This window comes from Schizosaccharomyces osmophilus, chromosome 1 (assembly GCF_027921745.1).
Source record: "Schizosaccharomyces osmophilus chromosome 1, complete sequence".
Classification (NCBI taxonomy): domain Eukaryota; kingdom Fungi; phylum Ascomycota; class Schizosaccharomycetes; order Schizosaccharomycetales; family Schizosaccharomycetaceae; genus Schizosaccharomyces; species Schizosaccharomyces osmophilus.
In genome coordinates this window covers 2,971,191-2,988,382 of record NC_079238.1, presented here as the reverse complement: position 1 = coordinate 2,988,382, position 17,192 = coordinate 2,971,191, and the positions used below count along the sequence as shown (strand labels likewise).

Sequence of the window (17,192 nt, the reverse complement as noted above, 5' to 3'; positions counted from 1 at the left end):
TTCCTTTAGTCCCTATTGATACAGTAACACATCACCACGTAAAGCCAACTCCTCTAAAAGAAAGTCGTCGTCTTTATTCATTTTATGGAAATAAGGATGAGGTTTTCTAAGTTTTTGTTTTCATTGCTACTTGGGATAATTGTAGCATGCGTTTCAGGTTTGTAAAAGCGCTAGGAGGTAGGAATTGTTCTATTGACATTTGACTAGGCTCTTTGCATTCGAACGCCGTAGTTTACATATCTTCATTCGATGAAGCCAGTAACTACGTCCCTTCACTGAATCCTTCTGAAGCGCGGCTCATTTTTGCTCACATGTTGGGCATTTCTCAGTTTCATAAACTAGAGGGAAATCCTAAGGCCGATAAGCTGCTTCAGGAGTTGCTACAACAGGAAAATTCACTTTCTTCTTTTTTTGATTTCAATTACAAGACGTTTCTTACCGTTTCCGGCTTGAATCTGGAAGAACCAGTGAAAGAGATAAACCCAACATTCTTCATAAAAGACACTCCTTCCAGCAACTCCTTTGGAGCTTTAATTCGAAGGTTTCAAAAACAATTGAATGCCGCAGATGGGAAAGAACACAGAACGTTTTATACTAATGATTTGGGTGGTTCACTGTCAGTTCATGCCCTTTTTCAATTGCATCCTATAAAGCAAGATGACTTGCTTTTACTACATCTTTACGAAAGGCTTTTTGGAAAAGTAACTGCCACATTCTTTGATATTAACAAAAAGCAAGACCAAATCTTCTTGTCAGAAGTTGCTGCTTTGTACGAGTACATTGAGTATCTGAAAATGAAGTCCGACAGTGGAAACGTTGCAGATCCTTCCATCGGCTTTGGTCAAATCGTTTCTTTAGAGGTAAATTTCATTGTTTTGGAAGGTATGAATCGAAAACTAACAGCCTAGATAATGTATCATACTGATGGTGCAACTTCCGAAAAGTACAGGATCGCGCAGGACAATATTATTTCGCTTTTATTGCAATTGAAGCAATACTCTTCTACAAATTATGTTCTCCTTCCTCCTTCTGATTTAAAAGCACGGAGTGCTAGATATCAAAAGCGTCAACTTGATCTAGAAGCATTTGGTGAAGAGATCGACCGAGTAGTGGCCAGCAACGATCGAAACGCCAATGGAAGCTGCTTTATGACGGAGGAAGCCTGTAAAAAGACAACTAATTCCTGTTCTGGTAGAGGCGAATGTGTAAAATATGCGAATAAGGATTCTTGCTTTGTTTGTCAATGCGCTTCCACCGTTATCACTGCTGGTAATGGTGGAAACAGGACGATCCAATGGGCTGGAGAAACATGTGGAAAGCAAGATATATCGATAGAATTTCAGTTTTTCTTTTGGTTCGCTATAATCGGTTTTGGCCTACTCGTATTTTGCATAAAGTTACTCTTTAGTGTTGGACAAGAGGAATTAGCAAATGTTTTAACGTCTACGACGCCTATAACGAAGAAGAATATCTAATTAATATTCGAAACAACAAAAGGATACGTATAAATGAATTGATAGAAGCTTTCCATTGAAGTTTTAAATAATCTTGCTAATTTGCAAATAGTAATTACATTTCACCACATTCCATGATAACTACATTCATCTTCGGGCGGGAGCTAGTACCAAGCGGTGTAGACTCGATTTGCTTCACAATGTCAAATCCTTCAATTACTTCACCAAAAACAACGTGCTTTCCATCTAAAAAGTCGCATGGGACAGTGGTAATAAAGAATTGGCACCCATTAGAGTCTTTGCCGGCATTGGCCATACTTAACAAACCGGGTTTATCGTGCTTCAAAACAAAGTTCTCATCAGGGAATGTACGGGTACCATAAATGCTAGTGCTGCCTGTACCATCACCCTAATAGTCGTATTAGTGAGGTGTATAAATAAAACAAGAGTGAAATAAAGATGGAACCAAATCCCTTGAACATAGGATATGGAAAACCCCGATGAAGGAACATACACTAACAAAGTCGCCTCCTTGGATCATGAAATCCGGGATTATCCTGTGAAAGCTTGCATTTTTATATCCTTAAGTAGTATTAGTTAAGGAGTTTAATGGGATAATAATTAATCATACCAATTGGATTTCGATTTGGGCCTTTTGCTTCTCCAGTACAAAATTGTCTATTATGTTTTAGTTCAAGTCCATTGCCCTATAAACCAACAGGAACCTACCTGAAGTTTTCAGCTGTTCTATAAAAAAGTATTAGCTGGAGAAGGAAAGACATGAATGAACTTACTTGGGTACGGTATTTGAAAACAATCGAAATTTGACTCTTCCAGTATAATTACCACCGATCCCAATCTAAAGAGAAGACGTTAAATGATATGAAGTTAGGTCTAACATACATCAAAAAACACTACAGGTTCAACGCTCATAGTCCGTAACTAGGTAAATGGAAACCCGTTCAGCCAATGTACAACAAAAGAACAATTCAAAGAGAAAACGAACAAAAGTGAAAAAGAAAATTTAAGATGGAGTATATAGGATGTCGGGTATGGCAAACGTAAAGTCTGCTAAATTTTGTTTATGACTTGCGGTACAAACGGTGATGGATTTGCATTCGAAAAGTGTACGATACGATACCTCCAAGACTTTTCGGTAGAAGAAGGAAGCAATTCGGAATTATGCTATATTTTAAAAGTAACTAATTGTAATAAATTTCAGTAATAGTTGTAAATGGGAAGACAGAAAGTCGAAAATGAACAGATTCCTCATCTCCAGCACTAGAATTCTACAAATCTAGAATAGCACTTTCACATTATTCCTAAAAATATAAAAGGAAAGAAACCATTTGATTGAAACTCTTGCTCTTATATAGTCTGATGAATAGGCACTAAGATAGGAACGTATTTTCTTTCTTTCAATTACTTCAGTACTGTATCGTCCAACCCTTTGTTCCAGAGTCTTCGGCTCAGGGCTCTATAGCTTTATTTTATTTTCTTTGTATAATCAAGTCTAGCTATCGGTTTCATCCCCACGGGCAAGTGATTCTAATTCTTAAATTATTTGTTTATGTGTCTAATTGTTTGTAAACAAAAGAATGTAAAATCATGTCTATCCCTATCAAACGAACTGCACAAGTATCTTTTTATTCATTAAAGCAGTTCTTATATAAGATGAAAAGTCTTCTGGAAGTACATCTTCAACTCGGTTTTCTAATTGATTTTCCTACATATGAACAGCTAGTTCGCCTAAACAATCTTTTTTCGCTTTCCTCCAAACCCAGTCTAAATACGGAATTTAAATTAAATACATTATACACTATATACAGACAGTGTATTCGGATGTGATATTATAGCTATAAGATCGCTACCCAAAATCGCGTCGAAATATATATGCTAGTGTTGTGGAATGTGTAAAACTATTTACTGTGGTAGAATTTTGCCGATTGTTATCTGTGCCATTGGGCAGAAGAAGGAGCCAAATTTGACAAAGAACCCTAGTGGCACAATTATGAAAAATTTAACGGCCCAAAGGAGTAGAACGAAATAAAAAAAAAAAATCAGAAGTAAAAAAACAGAACTCGGGCAAAAAATAACGAAATCCAATGAAGTACATTAGTGACTACTTGCCTAGAAAATTTTATTGTATAAAGATATGTGTGACTGCGAGTTCTCATATAATGTAAGTTCACCGCAAGTGAAACTTTACAATAACCTACTTCTCTCAAAAAATCGAGGGTCAGTTTTAACTTTTTGTTGCCAGAAAATGAGTGAAGTATACGAAGGTGCTATTGGTATCGACTTGGGTACCACCTACTCTTGCGTTGCCGTTTGGGAAACTGCTAATGTTGAAATTATCCCCAACGACCAAGGTGCTCGTACCACCCCTTCTTTTGTTGCTTTCACCGAAACTGAACGCTTGGTTGGTGATGCCGCTAAGAACCAAGCTGCTATGAACCCTCGTAACACCGTTTTTGACGCTAAGCGTCTCATCGGTCGTCGTTACGAAGATCCTGAGACCCAAAAGGACATTAAGCACTGGCCCTTCAAGGTTATTGACAACAATGGTATCCCTACCATTGAAGTTAACTACTTGGGTGAAAAGAAGCAATTCACTGCTCAAGAAGTCTCCGCTATGGTTTTGACTAAGATGAAAGAGATCTCCGAAGCTAAGTTGAACAAGCGTGTTGAGAAGGCTGTTGTTACCGTCCCCGCTTACTTCTCTGACTCTCAACGTGCCGCCACCAAGGACGCTGGTGCCATTGCTGGTCTCAATGTCCTCCGTATCATCAACGAACCTACCGCTGCCGCCATCGCTTACGGTCTTGATGCCAAGACTGCTGAAGCCAAGAACGTTCTCATCTTCGATCTTGGTGGTGGTACCTTCGATGTCTCCCTCTTGAAGATTCAAGGTGGTGTTTTCGAAGTTTTGGCTACTGCTGGTGACACTCACTTGGGTGGTGAAGACTTTGACGCTGCTTTGGTTGAACACTTCATCCAAGAATTCAAGCGTAAGCAAAAGATTGACATCTCTGAAGATCCTCGTGCTCTCCGTCGTCTTCGCTCTGCTTGCGAACGTGCTAAGCGTGCCTTGTCTTCTGTCACTCAAACCACTATCGAAGTTGACTCTCTCTCCAACGGTATTGACTTCTCTTCTAGCATCACCCGTGCTCGTTTCGAGGACATCAATGCTACTACCTTCAAGAAGACCATCGACCCCGTTGCTAAGGTCTTGAAGGACTCTAAGGTTGCTAAGGGTGATGTTCACGATATTGTCCTTGTTGGTGGTTCTACCCGTATCCCCAAGGTTCAAAGACTCGTTTCCGACTTCTTCCAAGGCCGTCCTCTTAACAAGTCCATCAACCCCGATGAGGCCGTCGCCTATGGTGCTGCTGTCCAAGCCGCTGTCCTTACCAACAAGGCTGACTCTGACAAGACCGCTGACTTGCTTTTGTTGGATGTTGTTCCCCTCTCTTTGGGTGTTGCTATGGAAGGTAACGTTTTTGGTGTTGTCTGCCCCCGTAACACTGCCATCCCTACCATCAAGAAGCGTACTTTCACCACCGTTGGTGACAACCAAACCTCTGTTACTTTCCCTGTCTACCAAGGTGAACGTGTTAACTGCACTGAAAACGAAGCCCTTGGTGAATTCCAACTTACCGGCATTCCCCCCATGCCCCGTGGTCAAGCTGAATTGGAAGCCACCTTTGAATTGGATGTTAACGGTATCTTGAAGGTTACTGCTCTTGAGAAGACCACTGGTCGCACTGCTCACATTGAGATCACCAACTCCGTTGGTCACCTCTCCTCCGCTAAGATTCAAGAAATGATTGAGAACGCCGACAAGTTCAAGCAACAAGACAAGGACTTCGCTAAGAAATTGGAAGCTAAGAGCCAACTCGAGGCTTACATTTCTAACATCGAGACCACCATCTCTGAACCTAATGTTATGATGAAGTTGAAGCGTGGTGACAAGTCTAAGATCGAGCAACAATTGGCTGAATGCATGTCCCAATTGGAACTTGAAGATTCTAACACCGATGCTCTCCGTAAGTCTGAACTTCGCCTTAAGCGTACCGTTCAAAAGGCCTTTGCCTCTCTCCGTTAAAAAGGTTTTGCAGCTTTATATGTCATAGTTTTGGAGGAATTGATTAGAAGACATATTTTGATACCGCTATAAATATTGTCTAGGGTTAAACAAAATATAATAATTACCAGGATCTATTTTAGTATTGAAATTAATTTATTGGCATTGTAGCTATTGTAATTAGCAGTTTCAATAAAGAAAGCAATGAACTTATGCAAAAGGGGTGACATTTTCGGTAGAAATGTAAGTGATTCGTAACAACGTAGTAAGTTCATTCCGAAAGATAGCCTAGCATCGGGATTTATTCTTAATTATTTTCTGGTGGCCTTGTGAAATCGAAAACGGCTGTAGGCGTGACGATCTGTTCTCTAGTCGGCTAATTGTGTCAAAAAAAAAAAAGAAAAAAAGAAAAAAAGAAAAAAATAGGTGTCACGAACCGGGATCGAACCAGTGACCAACAGATCTTCAGTCTGTCATGCTCCCAACTACACCACCGCGACTTTCGTTAATAAGTAAAGTATATATAGAAATATGGAAGGCTGTCGATTTCACCATGGGTACTAACAAGAGTATGTTAGTCTTCTGACGATATTTATTACATGGTTATAATTTTACATAAAAAAATTAAGTAGAAATTTTTTTGATATGAAAGAAATCCGCTTGCTATTGTAATGAATAGGAATGGTAGTGACCACGGTAATTGGCCACTAACGAAAATTTATTTACTGACAATTCGAGATACAACCTTTGGTACATACAGTTGCACTGAATCCCATTTCCAACGCTCTATGCTACAACATGGGACTATTAAACTACAGTAATAAGATTTGCTTAGCTCCCATGGTACGAATTGGTGAGCTTCCAACGAGATTATTAGCTCTTCGTTATGGGGCAAACTTGGTTTGGGGACCAGAAATTGTAGACAAAGCTTTGGTAGGTGGGACCTTGGTGCAAAGAATAGTAAATGGTAAGTCCTTTGGAAATAAACTGCTGTACTTGATGGTCCTCTTATTATATTGGTCAAATGTGCATACGAAAGTAGTGCGTCTTTTCTATCAGGCAGTTTTAACACTGCCTTCTTTCTTTTATTTTATTTTGATGAAAAGAGACTAACAATGCTATAGATCGGGTGAATTGTATCGATTTTGTTAAGCCTCCTACAAACAAAGTTCTCTTTCGTGTACATCCTTTAGAGGCTAATCGATTGGTTTTTCAACTAGGTTCTGCTTCCCCGGATTTAGCTGTACAAGCTGCAAAACTTGTAGCCGACGATGTTGCTGGCATCGACTTGAACTGTGGTTGTCCGAAGCACTTCTCCGTTCATGCTGGTATGGGTGCGGGTCTATTAAAAGAACCAGATCGCCTCATATCAATTTTACGGGCTTTAGTGAAGGAGGTGGGAGTTCCACACAATGTTTCAATTAGCTGTAAAATCCGTCTTTTGGAGACTAAAGAGAAAACCTTAGCACTAGTTGAGCGTCTCTGTTCAACTGGAATCCGTGCAATCACGATTCATTGCCGTACAACTCCCATGCGGAATACAGAGCCAGCAAATCGGGGCTATTTGCATGATATCGTCGATCTTTGCAAAAAACATAATGTTGCCATTCTTGTAAATGGAGACGTCTCTGGTTATGAAGATGGAAAAAAGCTTATAGAGCAATACAAGTTGGATGGTGTATTGATTGCTAGAGCTGCGGAAAAGAATGTTTCTTGTTTCCGTTCAGAAGGTCCTTTGTCCAACCGTAATTTGGCTTTGGACTATCTTAAAATGGTATGTTTAAAACATAGTTTTTCTTTATTTCTTCTTAATTGAACTATTATGTCTAACAAGTTTAGGCATTGGAGGTTGAAAACAATTTTGGTAACACAAAGTATTGTTTAACTCAAATTATGCAAGGAGCGTTCAGAAAAGACGTCAGACAAGCTGCGCAATGCGCAAAGAGCTATGATGAATTAAAAAATGCTTTCGCCTTGGAACAAAAGCATTCTGATGCGTCCGGAATAGTATCTGCTCCCGGGCATGAAAAGTCAATTATGTTCGCTTTCGAAAACAGCTCTAAGCTTTTGAAAGCACTATCAAACGAGATTACCGCGAAACAGCTAGCCGCTTCTTCATTTACAAAGTTGATTGTTTACAAACCAGACAGCGAAAAAATCGAGGATTATCCTGACTACAATGAGAAATTTAAAAGTCATGGAATTGACTTGATGATTGCTTCAACCGATGATTTAGCCTCTAAAATTGGCCAGTCCAATCTGATCGTCTGCTCCAAAGAAGAACATTCGATATCTTTTGAAGCATTAAGTACCCATAAACAGATCCTACAATTTTCTTCAACTGAACTCGAATCCTTATATAATACACAAGAAGAATCTAATAGAGCCAACGATTTTCCGAACGCCCAGGCTGATTTTTTCTACGATATCCTTTTCAAAAAAATAAAAGGCTTTAATACCAAAAAGGAGGTCACTGCTTAAACATAATCCCTACTTCTCTGATTGAAGAGGTTGTTATTTATTGTACGTACCCTGACACTAGATTTCAAAGGTAAATTATGGAAGATGCTCTACTCCGTCTACGGAAATTTGATTTTTATTTTATTTTAGTTACAGTGCATTCTTTTTATGTATGATATTTTTTTTTGTTTACTTCACTTTAGCCTCGTAGGTCATAAATAGGTCTCTAAACAAATCTTACTCTTCAAACCCATTTGTGGATATTTTCACGATATAAACAAGTATGGTCACTAAGTATAACCTCATTTTCCTTGCATTTTCCAAAAAATCTGACAACGCATAAAAATCGGTTGATTTCATCTTTCTTTCTTTAACCAACCTGAGCATGAGCTTTCGAAAATATGCGTTAATCACTGGTTCCAATAGGTAAATTGAATTTGAAATGCATATTAGCTAATACTTTCTTAGCGGCCTAGGCTTTGGAATTGCCGCTCGTTTACTAGAATTTTATAAACCTAGAATAGAGGATGAGCCAGAAACGTTTACCATCATCTTGACATGCAGGAGTCGTGCAAAAGCTGAAGATGCTTGCAAAAGGTTAAAGGAGTTATTTCCTGAAAGAAAAATTAGACTGGAATACGTTATCCTAGATTTGTCAAATATGCAATCGGTTGAAGAAGCCGCTTTAGAAATCAAAGCTCGATACCCTAAGTTAGACTACGTTTACCTCAATGCAGGAGCATGGGATCTACAAGGCATAAATTGGATGCAAGCTATATTCGCTACGATCATGAATCCCGTAAAGGCGCTTACTTATCCAACTTTTTATAAGGAAGCCATGGGAAGTACTAGCGAGGATTCAATGGGCTATATTTTTCAAAGTAATGTATTTGGTCATTATTATCTTGTAAGGAATATCTTTCTGTCATTACAGGTTTACCGCTGAATGCTAACAAATTAGAAAACGCGTCTTTGTGAACTATCCGTTCTGGGATCTTCTACTAAAGTAGTTTTAACTGGAAGTCTTGTAGCTAAAAAGGAATCTCTCAACTTTGATGATATACAATGTCTACACGGCGAAAGACCTTACCAGTCATCGAAGCGTTTATTGGACATTCTGCATTATGCTGAAATCGAAAGCGGTCTCCCGTACCAGCAATACCTTGTTCACCCAGGATTGTGCACTACTAATATGTATCAAACGTTTTTAGGTTTTATTGTAATATTTGCCAAGCTCGGTTTTTGGCTTTGTCGTTTGTTGGGAAGTCCATGGCATACCGTCTCGCCTTACACAGCAGCGTATGCTTTCCTTTGGATAGCTACTCAATCTCACATTGAAGACGAAAATATAAAATGGGGAAGTGCCACCACCATGTCTGGAAAGGAAAAAATTCTTCCCACGTCTATTGAATTAGTACTTCCTTCGGATAAAACAAAATCCATGACCTATATGCATGACTTATATAAAGAATGGAAACATAAACTCAATGTGTCATGAATATCTTGATTTAAGATCGTTCATGTCATCCATCAACTAAAGAAGAAGAGGCGTACTTGGGATTTCATTGAAATTTTTACTTAATTATCATCGCTCGTATGCTGCTTTAGTTGCTTTAGTAATAATAACTATTATTCTACCAATCTTATACAAACCTGGGCGTTCTCATAGAGTGAGGACGCCTTACCAAAAATTCATTAATGTGCAATTTATTTATTTTTTTTATGACTTTAATTACAAAAACGAAAAACAAAGCTTGTATGTGTTCAAAATGTTCTTTCCATGCAGTCAAAATGACAGCTTGAGACTTCTCACTACCTTTTTCAACTTTTATTTTGGCCCATTTTTAGTTTTTTGGAATATATCATGGTTTTACATCAACGTTTAAAAAGTGAAAATTATTATATACTAGTGAAAGTGTAAGGTTTTCCTTCAGTACCAAGACTTTATGCTAACGAATGCAGACTCCATAATTCTTCGATGGAGACTGGATTTGATGAACTAACCTTAAGGCATTTCATTACATTAGCTCTTTCTCAGTCTTTTGGAATATTTGGATCTGCCATATCTGTGGACATACTTCACAGGAACGCGTCGCTTCTGTATCTTAGGTGTCACATCAAGTACGTTATACATGGAACGCGTTTTGTTGAGTATCCCTTTAAACTAACATTACTAGTGATTCTGAAAAGGTTTTATTAGCCCTTGGATCATATATCCGAGAGCCAGAACAAGTTCGTTTTCAAGTATTACACGCAACAAATATTTTGGCTGAAATTGGGCCAAATCGATCTCAATTTACTAAATCATTACTTTAAATTATTTCTCTGTTCATTTTAAGCAGTATAAATAACGTTCTTCCCTTATAAGGCATACACGACTGACATCCACTACCATTATTTCTCAACCCCTTCGTTTGGTTAGAACACAACATATATGTTTTCGGCTTTATGTCAACTATATTTCAAAGTTTGACGGATTCAACAGCCGTTAAAAATGCTGTTCAAGGAAAATTATCTTCACTTTCTACTAGTAATTTGATTGTTGGCAGAGTAGACTCTCTTTATGTTTTTGAAATCGAGAAAGTTCAAAAAGATGAATCTGAAGCTTTTTCACAGAATGATTACTCAAATAACTTGATTGATGATAGTCAAGCCTTTATGGAGACGAATATGCATTTGATTCGTACTCACGAACACACTAGTTATGTTTTACGTCTCGTGAGCCAATTTCAGGTATTTGGAACAATAACTGCTCTTTCTATTTTAAAAGGAAAAGGAAATAAGGGATGTGATTTACTAGTTATGTTGTCGGATTATGCTAAAATATCCATTTTAGAGTGGGATATGAAAACTCAAAGCCTAGTAACAACTAGTCTTCATTATTATGAAGCAGTTAAACCGACAATGCCGTCTATTAATCGAACTCCTACTCAGTTAATTGTTGATCCAGATTCTAATTGCTGTTTGCTGAGGTTTCACACTGATATGATGGCGATTATTCCTTTCCCCAAGCTTGAAGATCTTGAAATGGAGGAAGCCACTGTAGATGACGCTAAAAATATCTGGAATTCCATCACTCCTTATAAACCTTCTTTTGTTTTAGACTCCTCTCAGTTAGAGTCTACAATCGCACGGATACTAGATGTTAAATTTTTGTATGGCTATAGAGAGCCAACTTTGGCTATCTTGTACAGTCCTCAGCAAACAACTACAGTAACCCTTCCTATCCTGAAAGACAATGTCTGCTTTTCTCTCGTTACTTTAGATTTGGATCAGCGTGCTAGTGCTGTGATCACCACGATACAAAATCTTCCGTATGATATTTTCCAATTAGTCCCAATACCAATGCCGCTTGGCGGATCATTGTTAGTTGGCGGTAATGAACTAATTTATGTTGACTCAGCCGGACGCACTGTTGGTATAGGCGTCAATACGTTTTATCCTAAGTGTACAAATTTTCCTCTTCAAGATCGATCAAATTTTAATATAGAGCTAGAGGGCACTATTGCAGTACCACTAGTTAATTCAAAGATTGGAAATCCGTTTGTACTATTAATTCTGACTTCTGGCCAATTTCTCTACCTTGATTTCATTTTGGATGGAAAAACGGTAAAAGGACTCTCTCTACAAAACCTAGATTTGGATATAAACGAAGACTTTTTGAGAGCCGGTGTGACTACAGCTTTACCAATCGAAGAGAACATGATATTTTTAGGAAGCCAGGTGACGGATAGCTATTTGGTTCATTGGAATCGTCACTCAAACATATCAAAAAATACGGAAGATAATGAGAATGATGAGTTTTACTCTACTAATGACGCCGAAATGGAGGAAATGCTCGATATTTATGAAACCAATGATCGTAACGATACTGCTGGTAAAATTGCTTTTGAAAATGGACCTTTGCGAATGAGTATTTTCGATGTTTTGTTGAACATTGGGCCTATAACAGACTTCGCTATTGGTAAAGCTGGGTCTCTGGCATACTATCCACAAGATAATCATGGGCCGCTTGAACTAGTGGGAGCTAGTGGAGCCGGTGGCGCCGGTGGGCTTGTTGTTTTTCGTAGAAGTATTTTTCCTCTTGTTGCTGGCGAATTTGGTTTTCAGGGGTGTGAAGCTTTATGGTCCGTGAGCCTTACTGGGAGACAAAGACGTTCTCGTCGAAGAGTACAAACGTCGTACATGAATTTGGAGCCAGATGCCTATTTGGTGTTATCGAAAAATGATGAATCTTTTATGTTTTCTGCAGGTGAAACGTTTGACGAGGTCGAGAATTCAGATTTTAACAAACAGTCGAGAACAGTAGATGTAGGCTCGTTGATGTCGGGAATGAGAATGGTACAGATATGCCCTACAAGCATACATGTTTACGATTCTACCCTAAAAAGGACTCAACTTTTCAATTTTGGAAAAAACCAGGTTGTGGTGTCAACCAGTATATGTGATCCTTGTATAATCGTTGTATTTTTGGGCGGTGATATTTCCCTGTATCGAATGGACTTAAGATCGCAGTTGCTTACGAGGACCGATTTACATAGCCAACTTCAAAGCGTTAAAACTGCTTCGTTAATTGCCCCTGGAAATTCTACAATATTTTCTAAACTTTTTCGGAATCCAAATGAATATGAGCAGAGTCAAGCGGTTTTTGACGAATCTTCGGGAATATATGGTTCTTTGAATGGTGATAGCAAAACCAAGAGCGTTTCTGAAGCAGATGCTAACCTGGTCACTGAAAAAAATGTAAGTAACCTTGATCAGCAATTACTAGAGAAACACCCAATCTTATTTGCTTTAACCGCAGAAGGTGTACTTAAAGTATTGAATCTCATAGACTTTTCTCTTTTGATGGAATGCGACGCATTTGATCTACCACCAACTTTGTCCAACGGACTCAAGTCGGAAACCGCTTTCTTTAATTCTGAGTCTAGTCAAGAATTGGTTGAATTGATGGTAGCTGATTTAGGTGATGATTTTAAAGAACCCCATTTATTCCTGCGTTCGAGAATGAACGAGATAACCGTTTATAAAGCATTCGTTTTTTACGATGACACTGTACATAAAAATTTACTTTCATTTGCAAAAGTGCCCCAAGAAGGCATGACTCGAGAATACCAAGTAGGAAACATACAACCCCGTGATGCTGGATCTGCTTCAAATGAGAAGTCAACCAATTCAATAGATCATTCAAGGATGGTAGCCATCGAGAGAGTGGGAAGTCGTTCAGCTGTGTTTGTTACTGGACGTAAACCATTCTATATACTCAGTACTAAGCATTCAAACGCCAAATTTTATCCTGTTATTTCTGAAATTCCCATTCTTTCAATTGCTCCTTTTCATTCTGAACATACTCCTCATGGTTATATATACGTGGATGAAAACTCTTTCATTCGTATTTGCAAATTTCAGGATGATTTCAATTATGATTCTCGTTGGGCCTATAAAAAAATTCCGTTGGAAAAACAAGTTAGTGGTATTGCATATCACCCAACTAAAATGATATATGCAGTTGGAAGTTGTGTGCCCTCTGAATTTACTGTCACGGACGAGGATGGGAAAGAGCTTTATCCGCCAAGTGATGATAAAGATTATTTACCTTATGCTAATACCGGTTCTTTGGATTTGATTTCCCCCTTAACATGGACAGTCATTGATAATTATGGATTTTTGCCGTATGAAATCCCATTGTCTGTGTCTGTTGTTAATTTGGAAGTGTCAGAGACAACGAAACTTAGAAAACCCTATATTGCTGTTGGAACTTCTATTACAAAGGGTGAAGATATTGCTGTTCGTGGTGCTACTTACCTTTTCGAGATTATCGACGTCGTCCCTCAACCAGGCCGACCAGAAACTCGACACAAACTAAAGCTAATCACAAGAGAAGAGATTAAAGGTACTGTTGCTGTGGTTTGCGAGGTAGACGGTTATTTATTGAGTGGGCAGGGCCAAAAGATAATAGTTCGAGCTTTGGAAGATGAAGATCATTTGGTTGGTGTAGCTTTTATAGATTTGGGTAACTATACCGTTTCCGCGAAATGTTTGCGAAATTTACTTCTATTTGGGGATATTCGACAAAATGTTTCATTCGTTGGCTTCTCGGAAGAGCCTTATCGAATGACTCTATTTGCTAAAGGTCAAGACGCACTATCTGTTACAGCAGCGGACTTCATAGTTCAAGGAGAAAACCTTTATTTTGTAGTAGCTGATACTGAGGGTGATTTGAGATTATTAGCCTATGATCCCGAAAATCCCGAATCTCATTCAGGTGAACGACTGGTTGCCAGAGGTGACTTCCATATTGGTCATATAATTACAGCAATGAAAATCGTACCAAAGGAAAAGAAGTCAAGACAAGACGATTATGAGTACGATACAGGGAACGATTTCTCTTGCGTTATGGTAAATGCTGATGGAGGTTTACAAATGGTAAGCCCTGTATCTGAAAGGGTGTATCGTCGTCTCAATATTATTCAAAACTACTTAGCCAATAGAGTGGATTCAGTTGGTGGATTGAATCCCCGGTCGCATCGATTAATCTCCACGTCTTCGAATTTGAGCAATGCTGCTCATCGAGTATTGGACGGTACGTTAATTGAACGGTTTACTTACATGTCTGTTGCTCACAGACATGAAATGGCTCACAAGTGTGGTGTACCAATCTCTACAATCATGAATGATTTAGTAGAGCTGGATGAATCACTTAACTACCTTTAATTTTTTGATTTCACATGATTCTATTGTATATATAGTGACTCTTTGAAAATAAAAGGCATAAAGGCAAATGCTATCTGCTATTGTAACTACGTTTGTTGGTAAAAATAAGCATGTAATTACTTTTTCGTAAACAAAAAGCAAAATGTACTTTCTGATGCTACAATAACTAAAATCAAGTCAATAAAACCTACAGGATAGGTACTCCTATACATGTCAAAGGTGAGTGACCTCGGTATGAATGTTTACCTGACTACCACTTTGAATGTCGAGCAGTTTGCTCCTTATTAGGTAATACACGACGATTTACGACAAAAAAAACTTTGCAAAACCAAACTAATAATAGACCTGAAATGATTAATCTAACTATGATTACACGGGCTTCCCAATGGCAAAAGCTCTCTAGCATTTTTTGGACACGGCCAAATTCTGTGCGGAATTTTCACCTAAATAACACATTATGGAAGGAAAAAAAGAGTAAAAAATTATCTTCTGAAAGTATCAAAGATTCCGAAGTGTACAGCGATGTTTTAAACAAAATGGAAAGTGAAATGTCTCAGATTCATAAGAAGTTGGAAGCGGGATTCAAGGAATTGGCTTTATCACCAAATCAAGGAGTTTTCAATCAACTAGAAAAACTTTCCGTTCATTTTGGATCATCTACCTCTAAGAAAAATTCCAATGAAAGTCAATTACTTCGCGACGTGGCTTCCCTTACCAAAAAAAGTGCTCAGCAGCTTATAATTCACCCATACGAAGAATCCTACATGAAGCATGTTTTAAAATCATTGGATGAATCATCGCTCCCCATTAAAGCATCTAAGACAGATTCATCAACCATCATGGTTGTACCTCAGAAGACAACCCAAGAAAGCAGACAACGATTAGCTAAAGAACTGGAGAATCATGCTAAGAAATCCAAAGATACTGTTTCTTCTATGAGGAATGACGTGAAAAAGGCGATTGCAAAGTACAAGAAAGAACGAGCATGGACAACTGATGACTGTTACAACGCTGAAAGCCATATGCAAGTAATTTACAAGAAGTCTGTGTCGACACTTGATACCATTCTCAACAATGTATTGAAGAAAGTTTTGAATCCATAAATACGTTAATTTATGAAGTGTTTACGACTCTACTCTATTCATTAACAGGTTGGTGAAACTAAGTCTCATTAGACCTTCATACGTTCTTATAATTCTAAAAAAACGTTCGGATTGGTACAATAGATAATATATCGTGCAAACAAAAAATGTATCTTTTTTAAAAAAGCAATCTATCATTCTTTTTAAAACTTTTTATGCGATTGGTGTAATCTTTGTACAGGCTCTTGTTTGAGAGCTGTAGCTATCCAGTGGATTTTCACAAAGCAAAAGTTGTGAGACATTTGAACGGTATTTGAGCTTTGATAACAAAAATTGGAAAAGAAATTTCATCGAAATCGAGCAAAAGGATGGTCGATGGAAACCGAATAACAACAAACGAGGCTACGAAAGGATCAAACAGAAAAGACAATTCTGAGTATGAAACCGTAAGTAAATTCCGATCATCTCTTTATTTTATACAAATTACAACACAATTGAAAGTGAGACCCATGTACTAGTATCTTTTACTCAACGGTCTTCCCAGAACGAACTTCTTTTCCTGTTTTCTTGATAGTTTGCAATACCGTATCATATGGTTTGTCTGTAGTAACAGTAACTTCTTGAGCCGCCAAAGAGATCGCCTTTTCTTCGACACCTAAATGAATTCATTAGTATTCGTTGTACGAGACTAAAATGTTTCAAGAAGCTCTTTTCCATGACGGTATTTGGATCACAAAGAGTGCTCATGAACATTTATTTCTTGATATACTGGAAAGTACACATACCCAAACGATTTAAAACCCGATCGATGGCGTTTTTGCATCCATCGCAAGTCATCACAACGTTGAATGAGTATTTCATAATTTCTAAATGTTTAGTATCTCCAAGTAGCAATTAAGCTTACAAGTGTAAATTTTTTTATATGATCAACAAAAAGTAATAAATTCAGACACAATACAGGTTTTCTTTAATGCTCAATGTGGACGAGGATTCTAAGTTTCCTCGATATGTCTAATGTCTAGGAAGGGTGATATCCAAAGGGTTTTTAAAGCATGTTTTAGAGGTAATGATACAACATAGCGTAATTCAATCGGTATATAGTATTCTTCCTTTTTTTTTTTTTTATTTTTTCAATTGTATTTACTTTGAATATTCTTCTTGCATTTATGTTTAGCATTGCGCTATAATCCAAGTTCGACAAGAACTCAAAGAGGTTTTCGTCTACAATATTAAACGCATCTTTATTGTATATTCTTAGGTCTTAAACGCGTGTAAGTTAAACAACCATCTGCATCATTGACTTCTTGTGTTTGACTTTCTAAACGAGTGACCAACATACTATGACCCTTCATTTTATAAGGTCTGCTAAATTCACTGCGCCAGTCCTCCATAATA

The 17,192-nt window shown here is 37.9% G+C and overlaps 9 protein-coding genes and 1 non-coding gene across 10 annotated transcripts; 7 read left to right on the top strand and 3 right to left on the bottom strand.

Annotated features, from left to right (window-relative positions):
- Window positions 1-84: 84 nt before the first annotated feature.
- SOMG_01378 (DUF3844 family transmembrane protein, conserved protein) lies at window positions 85-1,475 on the top strand (the record flags this gene model as incomplete). Its single annotated transcript, XM_056180171.1, has 3 exons — window positions 85-157; window positions 208-860; window positions 909-1,475. The coding sequence occupies 3 exons, from the start codon at window positions 85-87 to the stop codon at window positions 1,473-1,475; spliced, it is 1,293 nt and encodes a 430-aa protein (XP_056035702.1).
- A 94-nt stretch (window positions 1,476-1,569) lies between these two features.
- cyp3 (cyclophilin family peptidyl-prolyl cis-trans isomerase Cyp3) lies at window positions 1,570-2,387 on the bottom strand (the record flags this gene model as incomplete). The annotated part of the gene is made up of 6 exons (XM_056180170.1): window positions 1,570-1,863; window positions 1,969-2,036; window positions 2,086-2,132; window positions 2,184-2,201; window positions 2,249-2,313; window positions 2,358-2,387. The coding sequence occupies 6 exons, from the start codon at window positions 2,385-2,387 to the stop codon at window positions 1,570-1,572; spliced, it is 522 nt and encodes a 173-aa protein (XP_056035711.1).
- Window positions 2,388-3,720: 1,333 nt separating this feature from the next.
- Window positions 3,721-5,562, top strand: sks2 (heat shock protein, Hsp70 family, ribosome associated Sks2; the record flags this gene model as incomplete). The annotated part of the gene is made up of 1 exon (XM_056180169.1): window positions 3,721-5,562. The coding sequence occupies one exon, from the start codon at window positions 3,721-3,723 to the stop codon at window positions 5,560-5,562; it is 1,842 nt and encodes a 613-aa protein (XP_056035710.1).
- A 406-nt stretch (window positions 5,563-5,968) lies between these two features.
- Window positions 5,969-6,041, bottom strand: SOMG_20064. Its single transcript has one exon. It is a non-coding gene; the product is annotated as a tRNA-Phe (tRNA).
- Window positions 6,042-6,339: 298 nt separating this feature from the next.
- dus2 (tRNA/mRNA dihydrouridine synthase Dus2) lies at window positions 6,340-8,022 on the top strand (the record flags this gene model as incomplete). Its single annotated transcript, XM_056180168.1, has 3 exons — window positions 6,340-6,508; window positions 6,666-7,315; window positions 7,381-8,022. 3 exons carry the CDS (start codon window positions 6,340-6,342, stop codon window positions 8,020-8,022), a joined length of 1,461 nt encoding a protein of 486 aa, XP_056035709.1.
- A 364-nt stretch (window positions 8,023-8,386) lies between these two features.
- erg27 (3-keto sterol reductase Erg27) lies at window positions 8,387-9,499 on the top strand (the record flags this gene model as incomplete). The annotated part of the gene is made up of 3 exons (XM_056180167.1): window positions 8,387-8,427; window positions 8,470-8,908; window positions 8,963-9,499. 3 exons carry the CDS (start codon window positions 8,387-8,389, stop codon window positions 9,497-9,499), a joined length of 1,017 nt encoding a protein of 338 aa, XP_056035708.1.
- A 366-nt stretch (window positions 9,500-9,865) lies between these two features.
- Window positions 9,866-10,317, top strand: pop8 (RNase P and RNase MRP subunit Pop8; the record flags this gene model as incomplete). The annotated part of the gene is made up of 3 exons (XM_056180166.1): window positions 9,866-9,918; window positions 9,964-10,122; window positions 10,179-10,317. 3 exons carry the CDS (start codon window positions 9,866-9,868, stop codon window positions 10,315-10,317), a joined length of 351 nt encoding a protein of 116 aa, XP_056035707.1.
- Window positions 10,318-10,449: 132 nt separating this feature from the next.
- Window positions 10,450-14,715, top strand: cft1 (mRNA cleavage and polyadenylation specificity factor complex, WD repeat protein Cft1; the record flags this gene model as incomplete). The annotated part of the gene is made up of 1 exon (XM_056180165.1): window positions 10,450-14,715. One exon carries the CDS (start codon window positions 10,450-10,452, stop codon window positions 14,713-14,715), a length of 4,266 nt encoding a protein of 1,421 aa, XP_056035706.1.
- Window positions 14,716-14,977: 262 nt separating this feature from the next.
- rrf1 (mitochondrial translation termination factor Rrf1) lies at window positions 14,978-15,818 on the top strand (the record flags this gene model as incomplete). The annotated part of the gene is made up of 2 exons (XM_056180164.1): window positions 14,978-15,003; window positions 15,059-15,818. 2 exons carry the CDS (start codon window positions 14,978-14,980, stop codon window positions 15,816-15,818), a joined length of 786 nt encoding a protein of 261 aa, XP_056035705.1.
- Window positions 15,819-16,321: 503 nt separating this feature from the next.
- Window positions 16,322-16,658, bottom strand: atx1 (copper chaperone Atx1; the record flags this gene model as incomplete). Its single annotated transcript, XM_056180163.1, has 2 exons — window positions 16,322-16,452; window positions 16,583-16,658. The coding sequence occupies 2 exons, from the start codon at window positions 16,656-16,658 to the stop codon at window positions 16,322-16,324; spliced, it is 207 nt and encodes a 68-aa protein (XP_056035704.1).
- Window positions 16,659-17,192: the final 534 nt, after the last annotated feature.